The 15,132-nt window shown below is 45.0% G+C and overlaps 1 protein-coding gene across 1 annotated transcript; it reads left to right on the plus strand.

The window, feature by feature from the left end:
• The first annotated feature begins 11,509 nt into the window (after positions 1-11,509).
• Positions 11,510-13,172, plus strand: LOC136628851 (olfactory receptor 2G3-like). The gene is made up of 2 exons (XM_066604944.1): positions 11,510-11,541; positions 12,227-13,172. Exons 1-2 carry the CDS (start codon positions 11,510-11,512, stop codon positions 13,170-13,172), a joined length of 978 nt encoding a protein of 325 aa, XP_066461041.1.
• Positions 13,173-15,132: the final 1,960 nt, after the last annotated feature.

A 15,132-nucleotide genomic window follows, 5' to 3' on the forward strand; every position in this document is an offset into this window, starting at 1 on the left:
TCTACAATTATGGTAAATGCGGGTGGCAATACGGTCCTTTCATATATACTTACAGTGTTGCAAAAGACATAGCTCGTATAAAACCGTGCCCTGTCCACATACTAAACCATTCAATGTTTCCTCACAATTTGCATAATTATGTGCATTATTTTTTTATTATCAGTCATGGACCCTTCATACTTGGGTACAACATGTTTAAAAATATTTCTCCACAGACATTGAATGTGACATTATATTTTGTTTAGTAGACCTAACTCTAGTTTTATAGATACACTAACTTCAAATAAAAGGGCTTAATCGCGTGAATGGATTCTCTTTGCTGGTCGTTTGTACTCCTTTTCTGGGGCGTCTCTTGTCATTGTCCAACAGTAGTCCGCAATCAGGGAAGCTTCCATTCTCCCTGATACCTTTATTCTATTTTCGATATATCCTAGTGGAATCGCTTTCCATGTTCGTCACTCACTGCACCGCAGTTGTCAGGGAAGAAGTTCAGGTGAGAATGTAGGAAATGGATTTTGAGTGACATGTTGCAACCTAATCGATGGTACTTTTCTAAAAGTTTATTCACAATCTCAACGTAGTTGTCAACTCTTTGATTTCCCAGGAAGCCATGCACATCTTTTAAATGCTTCCAATGCTGCTTTCTCAGGACCCTGAAGAACTTGCTCAAAGTTTTTATCTTTAAGAAGATTTTAAGATTTCTAAGATTTTTAAGAGTTAAGCATTACGGTATCTGATTTACATTTTAGTTATTCAACTATTTTGCTATATATACTTTTGTTTATTTATTGATTTCACATGTAACCTTGTGGATCTGAATAAAGGTACATATATTTAATTTAAATGGGCTACATCTCAGAGCCAAGAGCTAACTCAAAGTTTTCAATGTCATTTTCATTTCTTACATGATAAAATGATTAAATAAGGGAGATTGAATAATACCTTCACAGTGTCACCTATTGTAAGGCAGCATTCCTTTAGTCCAAAGTCAGACTCTTTATAGAAGCCTTGTAACAATGGCTGGGAATTAAAAGCAAAGCTAGACTCCATGTACAGACAGCTGTTTCAGGGTATTTGCCCTTCATCAGTGTACCGTAGGAGTCTGGCTTTGCTATTGAGAGGCCTGGGACGGGGGTCAGAAACGCTATCTTTTCTCCTTAGGGAGAGCACCTAGACGGGGAGTGAGGAGACTCAAAAGGTGTGGAAATTATTAAGAAATATCTATTTTCAAGTCGAAAAGATTTTCACTGTTGACCAGTGTTATTGGTCATTAAGTTAGATGGAGCTTTATCCTTTTCATGAAGCATATATATTCTTTTTTTTTATTAAATTTTCATTGAAAGTTTTACACATTCTGTAGCATTAATAAACCTCCTAACAGCACCAACCAATTTAAATTGCATAGCAAAGATACAATTAGATGTTTTCAACACATTAAATGTTGAGGAAAAATACTGGCCACTGACCTAAGTCAAAAGACTTGTGGAAGTCATGAAGCATTGGCTAAAGTGTATCAAGGTTAACAGTTGAGCTTTGTTTTTGGGGTGTAGGTGATAGGTCTTGCCCCTAGTTTAGACAGGAAAGTTAAATGCATTAACAAGTGGCCAGACAGGCCTACAACCTTTGTTCATGCAGTGTGGTGTGTGAAGCTTTTGCTATGAAGTATATTAAAGCTGGCAACAGCCAGATTTAAACTTCAATCCACAATCTTGAAGTTAAGAACACCTCCAGTTTTTATTGATTTTACACAGTTTAATGTATCAAATGTTCTTTTAAATGAAATCATAGAGCAAACACGTAAAGACTAATAAAAGTAATGGTTTAACTTTATTTCACCAAATTAAATCTGAATTTTTGACTCAAGGTAGCCACCTTTAGCTGATATAATGCACGTAATCGAGATATTCTTTCTATAAATACATTCAGATATTGTCAAGAAATGTTTTCTCAACATTGTTGCAAAGGTTCCCACAAATATGCTGCACTTGTAAGTTACTTTGCTTTCACCCTTTTGTCCAGTTTATCCTAAACAAGCTCAATGGAGTTTAAGTCTGAGACTGTGCAGGCCATTCCCCTCTTTGGAGTCTACCTAGTTGGTATACCATCCAGTGTCCCAGGAAAGGGAGAGCACTTGATTGTACTTCAGTGTCAGCAGCTGTACAATTATAGTGTATATCGTCACCTAACTACTCTGTAGACATAGTCAGCTACCAACATTTTTATTAGAGAATAGAGATGAGCGAGCACCAAAATGCTCGGGTGCTCGTTACTCGGGACGAAATTTTCGCGATGCTCGAGGGTTCGTTTCGAATAACGAACCCGATTGAAGTCAATGGGCGACCCGAGCATTTTTGTATATCGCCGATGCTCGCTAAGGTTTCCATTTGTGAAAATCTGGGCAATTCAAGAAAGTGATGGGAACGACACAGAAACGGATACGGCAGGCGAGGGGCTACATGTTGGGCTGCATCTCAAGTTCCCAGGTCCCACTATTAAGCCACAATAGCAGCAAGAGTGGGCCCCCCCCCCAACAATTTTTACTTCTGAAAAGCCCTCATTAGCAATGCATACCTTAGCTAAGCACCACACTACCTCCAACAAAGCACAATCACTGCCTGCATGACACTCCGCTGCCACTTCTCCTGGGTTACATGCTGCCCAACCCCCCCCTGCAAGACCCAGTGTCCACAGCGCACACCAAATTGTCCCTGTGCAGCCTTCAGCTGCCCTCATGCCACACCACCCTCATGTCTATTTATAAGTGTGTCTGCCATGAGGAGGAACCGCAGGCACACACTGCAGAGGGTTGGCACGGCTAGGCAGCGACCCTCTTTAAAAGGGGCGGGGCGATAGCCCACAATGCTGTACAGAAGCAATGAGAAATCCAATCCTGTGCCACCTCCATCTGGAGCTGCACACGTGGGCATAGCAATGGGGAACCTATGTGCCACACACTATTCATTCTGTCAAGGTGTTTGCATGCCCCAGTCAGACCGTGGTTTTTTATAAATAGTCACAGGCAGGTACAACTCCGCAATGGGAATTCCATGTGCACCCACAGCATGGGTGGCTCCTTGGAACCCACCGGCTGTACATAAATGTATCCCATTGCAGTGCCCTGGATAGCAGAGCTAACATCAGATTAAATGCAGGTGGGCTTCGGCCCACACTGCATGCCCCAGTCAGACTGGGGTTCTTTATAAGTAGACACATGCAGTTACAACTCCGTATTGACCGACAGTATGGGTGGCTCCCTGGAACCCACCGGCGGTACATAAATATATCCCATTGCATTGCCCATCACAGCTGAGGTAATGTCATGTTAAATGCAGGTGGGCTTCGGCCCACACTGCATGCCCCAGTCACACTGGGGTTCTTTAGAAGTGGACACATGCAGTTACAACTCCGTGTGGACCGACAGCATGGGTGGGTGCCAGGAAGCCACCGCCGGTACATAAATATATCCCATTGCAGTGCCCAGCACAGCTGAGGTAATGTCATGTTTAATGCAGGTGGGCTTCGGCCCACACTGCATGCCCCAGTCAGACTGGGGTTCTTTAGAAGTGGACACATGCAGTTACAACTCTGTGTGGACCGACAGCATGGGTGGCTCCCTGGAACCCACCGGCGGTACATAAATATATCCCATTGCATTGCCCAGCACAGCTGAGGTAATGTCATGTTAAATGCAGGTGGGCTTCGGCCCACACTGCATGCCCCAGTCAGACTGGGGTTCTTCAGAAGTGGACACATGCAGTTACAACTCCATGTGGACCGACAGCATGGGTGGCTCCCTGGAACCCACCGGCGGTACATAAATATATCCCATTGCATTGCCCATCACAGCTGAGGTAATGTCATGTTAAATGCAGGTGGGCTTCAGCCCACACTGCATGCCCCAGTCAGACTGGGGTTCTTTAGAAGTGGACACATGCAGTTACAACTCCGTGTGGACCGACAGCATGGGTGGCTCCCAGGAAGCCACCAGCGGTACATAACTATATCCCATTGCAGTGCCCAGCACAGCTGATGTAACGTCAGCTTTAATGCAGGTGGGCAAAAAATTAATTGGATTACACTGTAGGCGAGGGCCCCAAAAAATTGGTGTACCAACAGTACAAATGTACCTCAGAAAAATTGCCCATGCCCAACCAAGAGGGCAGGTGAAACCCATTAATCGCTTTGGTTAATCTGGCTTAATTTGTAACTAGGCCTGGAGGCAGCCCAGTTAAAATAAAAATTGGTTCAGGTGCAAGTTTCAACGCTTTAACGAGCATTGAAACGTATAAAAATTTTTTACAAAAATTATATGACTGAGCCTTGTGGGCCTAAGAAAAATTGCCCGTTCGGCGTGATTACGTCAGGTTTCAGGAGGAGGAGCAGGAGGAGGAGGAATATTATACACAGATTGATGAAGCTAAAAGGTCCACGTTTTTGATGGTGATAGAGAACAATGCTTCCATCCGTGGGTGCAGCCTACGTATTGCTTAGGTATCGCTGCTGTCCGCTGGTGAAGAAGAGAAGTCTGGGGAAATCCAGGCTTTGTTCATCTTGATGAGTGTAAGCCTGTCGGCACTGTCGGTTGACAGGCGGGTACGCTTATCCGTGATGATTCCCCCAGCTGCACTAAACAAGCAAGCACCTCCAGGGCATAGAGCGCGAGTTCAGGCCACGTGTCAGTTTCGACACCCAGTAGTTGTAGGGGGCAGAGGCGTCACGGAGGACGGTCGTGCGAGCGGCTACGTACTCCCTCACCATCCTTTTACAGTGCTCCCGCCGACTCAGCCTTGACTGGGGAGCGGTGACACAGTCTTGCTGGGGAGCCAGAAAGCTGTCAAAGACCTTAGAGAGTGTTCCCCTGTCTGTGCTGTACATGCTGCCTGATCTCCGCGCCTCCCCTGCTACCTGGCCCTCGGAACTGCGCCTTCTGCCACTAGCGCTGTCGGATGGGAATTTTACCATCAGCTTGTCGGCCAGGGTCCTGTGGTATAGCATCACTCTCGAACCCCTTTCCTCTTCGGGTATGAGAGTGGAAAGGTTCTCCTTATACCGTGGGTCGAGCAGTGTGTACACCCAGTAATCCGTAGTGGCCAGAATGCGTGTAACGCGAAGGTCACGAGAAAGGCATCCTAACATGAAGTCAGCCATGTGTGCCAGGGTACCTGTACGCAACACATGGCTGTCCTCACTAGGAAGATCACTTTCAGGATCCTCCTCCTCCTCCTCCTCCTCAGGCCATACACGCTGAAAGGATGACAGGCAAGCAGCATGGGTACCCTCAGCAGTGGGCCAAGCTGTCTCTTCCCCCTCCTCCTCATGCTCCTCCACCTCCTCCTCCTCCTCCTCAACGCGCTGAGATATAGACAGGAGGGTGCTCTGACTATCCAGCGGCATACTGTCTTCCCCCGCCTCCGTTTCCAAGCGCAAAGCGTCGGCCTTTATGCTTTGCAGGGAACTTCTCAAGAGGCATAGCAGAGGAATGGTGACGCTAATGATTGCAGCATCGCCGCTCACCATCTGGGTAGACTCCTCAAAGTTTCCAAGGACTTGGCAGATGTCTGCCAACCAGGCCCACTCTTCTGTAAAGAATTGAGGAGGCTGACTCCCACTGCGCCGCCCATGTTGGAGTTGGTATTCCACTATAGCTCTACGCTGCTCATAGAGCCTGGCCAACATGTGGAGCGTAGAGTTCCACCGTGTGGGCACGTCGCACAGCAGTCGGTGCATTGGCAGATTAAACCGATGTTGCAGGGTGCGCAGGGTGGCAGCGTCCGTGTGGGACTTGCGGAAATGTGCGCAGAGCCGGCGCACCTTTCCGAGCAGGTCTGACAAGCGTGGGTAGCTTTTCAGAAAGCGCTGAACCACCAAATTAAAGACGTGGGCCAGGCATGGCACGTGCGTGAGGCTGCCGAGCTGCAGAGCTGCCACCAGATTACGGCCGTTGTCACACACGACCATGCCCGGTTGGAGGCTCAGCGGCGCAAGCCAGCGGTCGGTCTGCTCTGTCAGACCCTGCAGCAGTTTGTGGGCCGTGTGCCTCTTCTCTCCTAAGCTGAGTAGTTTCAGCACGGCCTGCTGACGCTTGCCCACCACTGTGCTGCCACGCCGCGCGACACCGACTGCTGGAGACGTGCTGCTGCTGACACATCTTGATTGCGAGACAGAGGTTGCGTAGGAGGAGGAGGAGGGTGGTTTATTGGAGGAAGCATACACCGCCGCAGATACCACCACCGAGCTGGGGCCCGCAATTCTGGGGGGTGGGTAGGACGTGAGCGGTCCCAGGCTCTGACTCTGTCCCAGCCTCCACTAAATTCACCCAATGTGCCGTCAGGGAGATATAGTGGCCCTGCCTGCCTGTGCTTGTCCACGTGTCCGTTGTTAAGTGGACCTTGGCAGTAACCGCGTTGGTGAGGGCGCGTACAATGTTGCGGGAGACGTGGTCCTGCAGGGCTGGGACGGCACATTGGGAAAAGTAGTGGCGACTGGGAACCGAGTAGTGCGGGGCCGCCGCCGCCATCATGCTTTTGAAAGCCTCCGTTTCCACAAGCCTATACGGCAGCATCTCCAGGCTGATCAATTTGGCTATGTGCACGTTTAACGCTTGAGCGTGCGGGTGCGTGGCGGCGTACTTGTGCTTGCTCTCAAACACTTGGCGCTAGCGACGGCTGGACGGTGCGCTGAGAGACATTGGTAGATGGGGCCGAGGACAGCGGAGGTGAGGGTGTGGGTGCAGGCCAGGAGACGGTACTGCCTGTGTCCTCAGAGGGGGGTTGGATCTCAGTGGCAGGTTGGGGCACAGGGGGAGAGGCAGTGGTGCAAACCGGAGGTGGTGAACGGCCTTCGTCCCACCTTGTGAGGTCAGATGTGGCCCTAAGAAGGACCGTTGGGGTTCTTGAAGCCTAAAATCACTCCTAACACTCTCCCTATAGCAGCTCCAGCATCAGCAGCACTTTCCCTGAGCTTTGTCAGAATGCATCTGTGGCGAGCCGCGGGAGGGGCCGATTTATATACTCGGGTGACACCTGATCTCGCCTGCCACTCACTGCAAGGGGGTGGTATAGGGCTGGAACATCACAGGAGGAAGTTGTAATGCCTTCCCTGTCTTTCTATTGGCCAGAAAAGCACGCTAACGTCTCAGAGATGAAAGTGAAAGTAACTCGAGCATCGCGTGGTGCTCGCCTCTAGTAACGAGCATCTCAAACACGCTAATACTCGAACGAGTATCAAGCTCGGACGAGTACGTTCGCTCATCTCTATTAGAGAAGGTTTGTTCATAAACAAGGGTGTCTGTCCTAATGTTTTTAGTGCCACAGACACAAAATGGCACCTCATAACCTGTCACTGGTTCTTCCTTCAATTGACTTACATTATATCCAGCACTGAAGCAGATGTAAAATTCATTTAGGCACCAGAATCCCTTCACTGTGCTAATTGCTGGTTGTTCTGGAGGTCAGAACCCACCAGTCAAACACTGATTGCCTCTCCTAAGGATAGACCATGAATGTTAATAATGTCCCAAAGAACCATTTAAAACTCATGCTTAATATTTATGTTTGTATCCTATTTTCAATTCTTTAAAATAGATTTAAATGCAGAAGTACTTACTAATTACTATAATGAATTCCCTTAATTATACCCTTCTGAATTCCAACATATGGATAAAGGGGCAGTGTGACAAATATTTATTGAATGTGTGAATTCAGAAGTAGAATATATTCAAGGCACTATATATGATGCAAAACAAGACAGTAAAATATATCTGTACTAATGAATTACAAAATGACAACAAGGTAATTTAGATTTTTGTATTCAATTCATGTAGGATGTATATTTCTGTATATACACACAATAATCTTATTGTGTAGCAAATACATGGTACCAATCACAAGTTTGGATGCACCTTTTTATTCCATGGTTCTATTTTTTTCTGCATTTTCTACATTTGTAGATGCATAGTGAAGACATAAAAACTATGAAAGAACGCACATGTAATTATGTAGTAAACAAAAACGTTTTAAACAAAGTAGAATATATTTTGCATTTTAGATTCTTCACAGTATCTCCCTTTTACTTTGGCAGCTTTGCACACTTACCTGGAATGGTTTTCAATTAACTGGTATGCTTTGTCCAGAATTAATTTCTCAATGTGCTTGAGACCATCAGTTCTGTTGTGTAGAGGTCAGGTTGGTATACAGTTCCATATAATGTTTAGCCTTATTCAACTACAGTCCTACCAATGTTAAGGCAAGAGCCACTCAACTAAGTAAAAAGAAACAACAGTCTGTCATTTATTTTGGACATGTAGGTCAGTCAATTGGGAGATTTCAAAGGCCTTGAAGGTATCCTCAAGTACAGTCTTGAAAACCATCAAATGTTATGGGGAAACTAGCTTTGGGATTGCTCTTTTCTAAATAATCTGGTACAGGTTTTGTATGTGTTTCTCTATCTTCTGACTCTGCTGAAGTAGTGTTAGGTGAGTCTTGCTTGGCCTCACCTGTGGGTAATTTTTCAAGACTATTTAGGCTGGCATGGTGCTGTTTAATTTCAGTCTTCATGTGGCTTTAATGGAAGTCAGAGCTTGGAGCTGGACGTCCTGTTTGTATGAATCTTCTCAAAGCTAAGTACAGTGGTTATCATCTTTTCCCTCTTGTTTGCGGTGGTTTCTTTTATCTCACATAGGGCAGCTAGTGGCCTAGGTATGTGGTCAGGTTAGGGTACCTGCATATAGGCAGGTCCCTTCCTTTGGTTAGGTTATTTAGGGACAGTGTTTTTCTTGTTGTGGTTGTCGGTATTGTTTACCACTTTTTAGTGTGCATTTGCATGAGTAATTTAGGTTAGGGATCCAGCACGTCTGGTCTTGACGCGACACTCTGCTGCAGAGGCTAAGTTTATTACGGTAACCAGGCTCAGAAATCACAAATTAACAGCACCTCAAATTACACTCCACATCAATGTTTCACAGAGATCAAGCACCAGACACATCTCAACATCAACTGTTGAGAGGAGACTGCAAGAATCAAACCTTTAAGGTCAAATGGCTTCAAAGAATCTACTACTGAGGAACATCAACAAGAAGAAGGGAATTGCTTGGGCCAAGAAGCACAAAGAATGGACATTAGATCATTAAAAACCTATGCTATGATCTGATGAGTCAAACAGAGGAGTTTTGGTTCCAACTGCCAATCTTTGTGAGAATCAGAAATGCTGAGAGGATCGTTTCTACATGTGTGGCTCTCACCATGAAGAATGGAGGAGAAGGCATGGTGGTATGTTGGGGGGGGGGGGGGGGGGAGGGGGGGTTACTGGTGACATTGTGATTTATTAAAAATTCAAGCCACACTTAAGCAGTATGGCTATCACAGAATTCTGCAGCAGCATGCCATCCCATTTATATTGCACTTAGTGGGACAATCATTTATTTTTTCATCAAGACAATAACCCAAAGCCCACCTCCAGGTTATGTAAGGAGTATATGACCAAGAAAGAAAGTAGTGAAGTGCAGTGTCAGATTATATGGCCTCCCCAAACACCCAAACTAATCCCAAATTAGATTATTTTGAGTGAGTTGAACTGCAGAATGAAGGAACAGTAGCTAACAAGTACTCAACACCTCTGGGTTCTTCAAGACTGTAGGAAAAGCATTCTAGGTGACCATCTCATGAAGCTGATTGAGGGAATGCCCAGCGTGTGCAAAGATGTCATCATAGCAAAAGAGAGCTACTTTGAAGAATCAAAAATATAAAACATATTCTGGCATGTTTAACACCTCCTTGTTTCTCTACTTAATTCCATATAGCATTGGATTAAAATACCAAGGGCCCACCAGTGGAATTGATTCTGGGGGATCACCCTATAATTACATCAAAATACAACTTTTTCATTTTTCATTGCATTATATTAAACTATAAGCAAGGCCCGTTCACGTCACATTTTGGCCTTCCATAAGAGGTATACACTAGAATAATAATAATATAATAATAATCTTTATTTGTATAGCGCCAACATATTCCGCAGCGTTTACATAGACAGGGAGAATACAGAAAGACGAAAGTACAAAAAATTACAGAACCACGGTTACATAGTAATCAGTTGATGGAAACAATAGGGGTGCGGGTCCTGCTCCAAACAAGCTTTAATTCTACAAGTAATGGGGTGATACAGAAGGTAAAGTGGCTGGAGATGTGCACAGTATGGCGAGATGTAGAGTGAGGGATGTTATATACAGACAATGGTCAGACATTTTGCCATGTGACGGCAGGATCCGTATGACTGCAGGAGCGGTTTATGACGGCTAGCAGGGATTACAGTCAGTAGGTCAGGGAGCATGTTATCAGGTGGCGTATAGAGAAGTTTGTTTAGAGAATGCGGTATGCCTCCCTGAAGAGGTGCATTTTTAGAGCATGCCTGAAGTTTTTTGAGTCCTGGATTGCCCAGGTTTAGTTTTAGGTAGAGGTTTAGTTTTAGGTAGAGAGAGGACATAGTGTTAGAGACAGCGGACAGACAGTTGGTGATGTTTTGGAGGAAAGGTGCAGAGATGTCACGGGAAAAGGTGTGTAGCTGGGTTTCATCAGCATAGAGGTGGTATTGGAGGCCAAAACTCCTGATGGTTTGTCCAACAGGGCCTGTTGCTCTCAATGTATACCTGAAGGGTGATTCTGACATATATATACATATTTTTTTAAATGGTACACCCTTCTGTGAAAATCTGCTGCCAGCTACTCTATACAGCCAATATAGGCCATGTTAACATATACTAGGTCAAAAGGACAGTCGTTTGGTCTCCAGTGGGTGGATTGAGCTTTGTGATTATGCTTGTTGTAAATGCTGGGACCTTTTCCTGGCATGCACATAGGATAGGACCATGATGTGATGTGAATAAGGCCTTATAGGTTGTGCAGACTATTATACAAAATGTACAGATTTTTACTATTCACTTTGTTTTAATGAAAAAAAAAATGAGTTGTTGAACTTTATTTTTCCTGTTTCAGCTCCTTTGTTTTTACCCTTAAAGGAGTTATTTTGTGGATAGGTGCAGATAGGCAAGAACATAGTACTGGCCCATGAGTAGGGGCCCATCCTAAAGGTGGAAATACATGTTGCAGATGGCCACACAAAGCTAAATTATGCCCACCTACTAATATAGTGCAATCAGCAGCCACCGTTAATGGGCATAATTTGGCAGTATACAGCCAGCACACCTTGTGTTTCTACTCTTAACCTAAACATGGCACCAGAACTAACTTTGATAGCCTGCGGATTTTGGTGCACAATTTACCAAGATTTGTGGGGTGTCCTGTGAGCTAATTACTTTTTGGAGAGTGCGCTGACAGAGAGAGGAGAGGTGTGTAGACTGAGTTAGAGACCCACTGGGGAATTCACCTGATTCCCAGGGGGAGAAGGGGGTGGAAGGGGCAGTCCCAGCCTTATTCTATATGTGGCTCTTCTTAATTTTCATGTCTTCAATTTGAATCTACAAGAATAAGCCTAGAATGAAAAGGTGTTGTTAGAGATGGGGTTTCCACTAGGGGCATCGGTGACCAGGTGAGGCGGAAAGCTCATCCTGGAGCTGCAGGGGCCTGGCCTGGCGGCCGTGTCCAGAATTCCCCTGCTCTGGTGGTTGGTCGGGGCTGTCAGCAGCGCACGCTGCGTTATGCGTGGGCGTGCCTGTCTGCTGGTCGGCTGCGCAGCGCTCTGGTCAGTGCGTGCCTCCGGGGGGAGGTGACCTTGTGATTCCCCCTGGTGTCATGTGATTTCTCCCTGACCCTCTGGGCGGGGAGTTCTGCTTATATACCTGGCTGGGCCAGACACTGGTTGCCAGTGTTTGGTTCTGACTCCATTTGCCTACACCCGCATTGTTTGACCTGACTACTTGTGTTCTGACTTCGGCTTCTATTCTGACTCTGCTTTTGATTTGTCTTCCTGTACTGTGCACGTGCCTTTCTGGTTTGACCCAGCCTGTTTCCCGACTTCTCTCTGTTTGCTTGTTGTTTACGCCTTGTTTGCTACCCACCTGCCAGTCTCCCTCTCCCTTTCTCCTTGGGTCGCTCCTAGTGCAGCGCAGGGACCGTTGCCCAGTTGTCGCCCTGGGGCGAAGTCCAGGGGGGCAAATAGGTAGGGACACGGGAGAGGGCGGGTGTAGGGACCCCCTGTCCACCTGTCCTGGCCAACTGTAACAGATTACCATATCTGTTTTCTACTTAAACCTATATTTTTTTATTCATTCAAGTCTCAGGACCTGGTCAGATAAAAATTTGACTCGCATAGAAGAATTTATTCTTCTGGGCTTGGTAACAGCTCCACTGTCACAAATGGTTCTTTTTGTGATCTTTTCTGCCATTTATGCCTTGACAATCACTGGAAATTTCATGATAATTACAATAATTAAACAAGAATCTCATTTACACAAGCCCATGTACTTTTTCCTGGCAAATTTGTCATTTTTAGAGATCTGCTACACCTCAACAATTACCCCAAATTCTCTAATTAACCTTCTTAAGGAATCTAAAACCATTTCTTTTGTGGGTTGCTTCACTCAGATGTTTTTCTTTGTTGCTCTTGGAAGTTCTGAATGTGTTCTCCTAACTGTTATGGCTTATGATAGATACATTGCTATATGTCAGCCTTTATTTTATTCTACACGTATGAATCCTTCTTTATGTGTACAACTGTTGTGCATATCTTGGGTTGTTGGACTTCTAAATTCCCTTGTGCACACTGTATACACAGCTATGTTACCATTCTGCAAAGATCACTTAATCCGACACTTCTTTTGTGATATACCACCACTGCTGAAACTATCTTGTAGAGATACCTATTCAAATGAATTGGTATCTACCTTTGTAGGGGGATCTGTTGTTATAACTGGCTTGATGTTAACATTTGTCTCATATATTAACATTTTAAGAGTTGTGCTAAGAATTCGAAGCGAAAAAGGAAGACAAAAAGCATTTTCCACATGTGGGTCCCATCTTATTGTGGTTACTATATTTTTTGGGACAATTATTGTCACATACATGCTTCCAGGGTCTGATTCTTATAATGAACAGAAAAAGATGTTGTCTGTAATGTACGGTGTTATGACTCCTTTGATCAACCCAGTAATTTATAGTTTTAGAAATTCAGACTTTCAGAAAGCTATTAACAAAAGGATATCACAGAGAAGGTTGAGATAAATATAATTTATAAGTTATATAGGTGTCATATAGGGGGAACCCAGTGTGCCAGAACATAGAAAAGCTGTGTAACCAGCCAGACTCTTTAAAAGGGTTGTCCCACTTGTAAAATTGATGAGTTAACCTTAGAAGAGGTTATCAGTAGCTGATTGGCATGGGTCCATCATGCTACAGACTGTGCTCAGGCTATATATTTATGTATAAGCATGACAGTATGAATATGAAGCTCCATACTGGGCATTATGCAATGTACATGGCATCTTTCTATGTTTGAAAAGATGTTGAAGTGCTTTTTTCAAGACTCCTATTTCATGTAGATTTCAATTATAAATTTTCATCAATTTCTATAAAATCTCACGGGCCTCTGGCTGCACCTCTTTTGCTAAGCCCCAACCTTTTTTCTTATGACTTTTCAAAAGCGTCAAGAAAAGGTTAAAGTTGCAAATTCTGGCATCTAACAAAATTTGTAACATCTATAAAACTTGTAGAAATAATCTTAGACTATCAGTGTATTTGTGCCTTTTTTGTGGTATTTTTCACTCTAAAATAGTGCCTGATCTATTGTAAGACACATTTATTAATAATTTCCTCCAGAAATTAGAGACATTTGCATCATGCAGATTAAATTGTATAATGGGAGTGGGCATAACTTGTTTCACCAGGATTTAGACATCTGTATATTCTGCAGATTTTTTAATAGTCGTTAAATATTTGCACAGTCTCACTCTAGTAGGCATAAGGTGGGTGTTTGTTTGTACACCGGGTGCAGTTCACATGCGCAGAAGGCCGGAGAGCTCCCAGGTACTTAATTGAGGAAGATCTCCATCTGAAGGGAAAGGTCTCCGCCAATTCTACCTCCTCGCTATGGGGAAGGGTTACATTTAGCATCTTGATTTATGTGTACTAACCTTAAAATTACTCACTCGCCCATATATCTCAAACTCCTTCAATAACACTGGCAGTCTCACCCATGGATTCGACAGGAACAGGAGAAGGTCGTCAGCGAATAAAGCCATTTTATGCTCGGTGGGACCCACCAACATGCCCTTCATGGATCCATTCTTACTAATGGCATTGGCTATGGACGCCATTGATAGGACGTAAAACAAAGGTGAGAGAGAGCACCCCTGTTGGGTCCCATTATGGATCTGCATGGGATCCGACAGTGCTCCGTTCACCCTGATCCTGGCCGAAGGCCCGTTGTAAAGGGCCATAATCTTCTCTCCTATCCTCGGCCCCAGCCCCACCTTTTGAAGTGTCCCTTAAAGAAAACTCCACCTGACCCTGTCGAAGGCCTTTTCCGCGTCAATTGCCAATAAGCAAAGCGACCCGCTGCCCGTCCTAGCTCTAGAAATCAAAGAAATAGCTTTAATCTTTTATCCCTGGCTTCTATCACAGGGACAAACCCCACCTGCTCTCTGTGTATCAGGTCCGGGATGTGTTGGCTCAACCTATTAGCTATGAGTTTAGCGAACATCTTAACATCGATGTTAATTAGGGATATTGGTCTGTAGTTTGAACAGAAGGAAGAATCTTTTCCTGGCTTCAGGATCACGACTATATGCGCCTGGAGAGCCCTGGGGGGAAAAGGACTTCCCCGTGTGACTACATTAAATAGTTGTAACAAGAGCGGGGAGAGTTCTTCCTTAAATAATTTATAGAACCGTACCGTGAAACCATCCGGTCCCGGACTTTTGCCCACTTTCAGTCCTTTATAATTGCAAGGACCTCCTCCTGTTCAAAGTCTTTCTCCAGGACCTCAGACTCCCCCGCCTCTAGTGGGCCTGGCCCAAATTCTTCAAGGTAGGATGATGGCCCCTCACCCCCCCCAGGAGATCCTCCTCTATGTTATATAGCTTATCATAGTACTGGCGTAATTCTTCCAAAATGTCTCTAGTAGCGTGAATAAGTTCCCCTTGAGGTCTGTGAATTTTAGGGACATGCGTCTGAGGAGACCTTG

The sequence above is a fragment of the Eleutherodactylus coqui genome, chromosome 5, assembly GCF_035609145.1.
Source record: "Eleutherodactylus coqui strain aEleCoq1 chromosome 5, aEleCoq1.hap1, whole genome shotgun sequence".
NCBI classification, from domain to species: domain Eukaryota; kingdom Metazoa; phylum Chordata; class Amphibia; order Anura; family Eleutherodactylidae; genus Eleutherodactylus; species Eleutherodactylus coqui.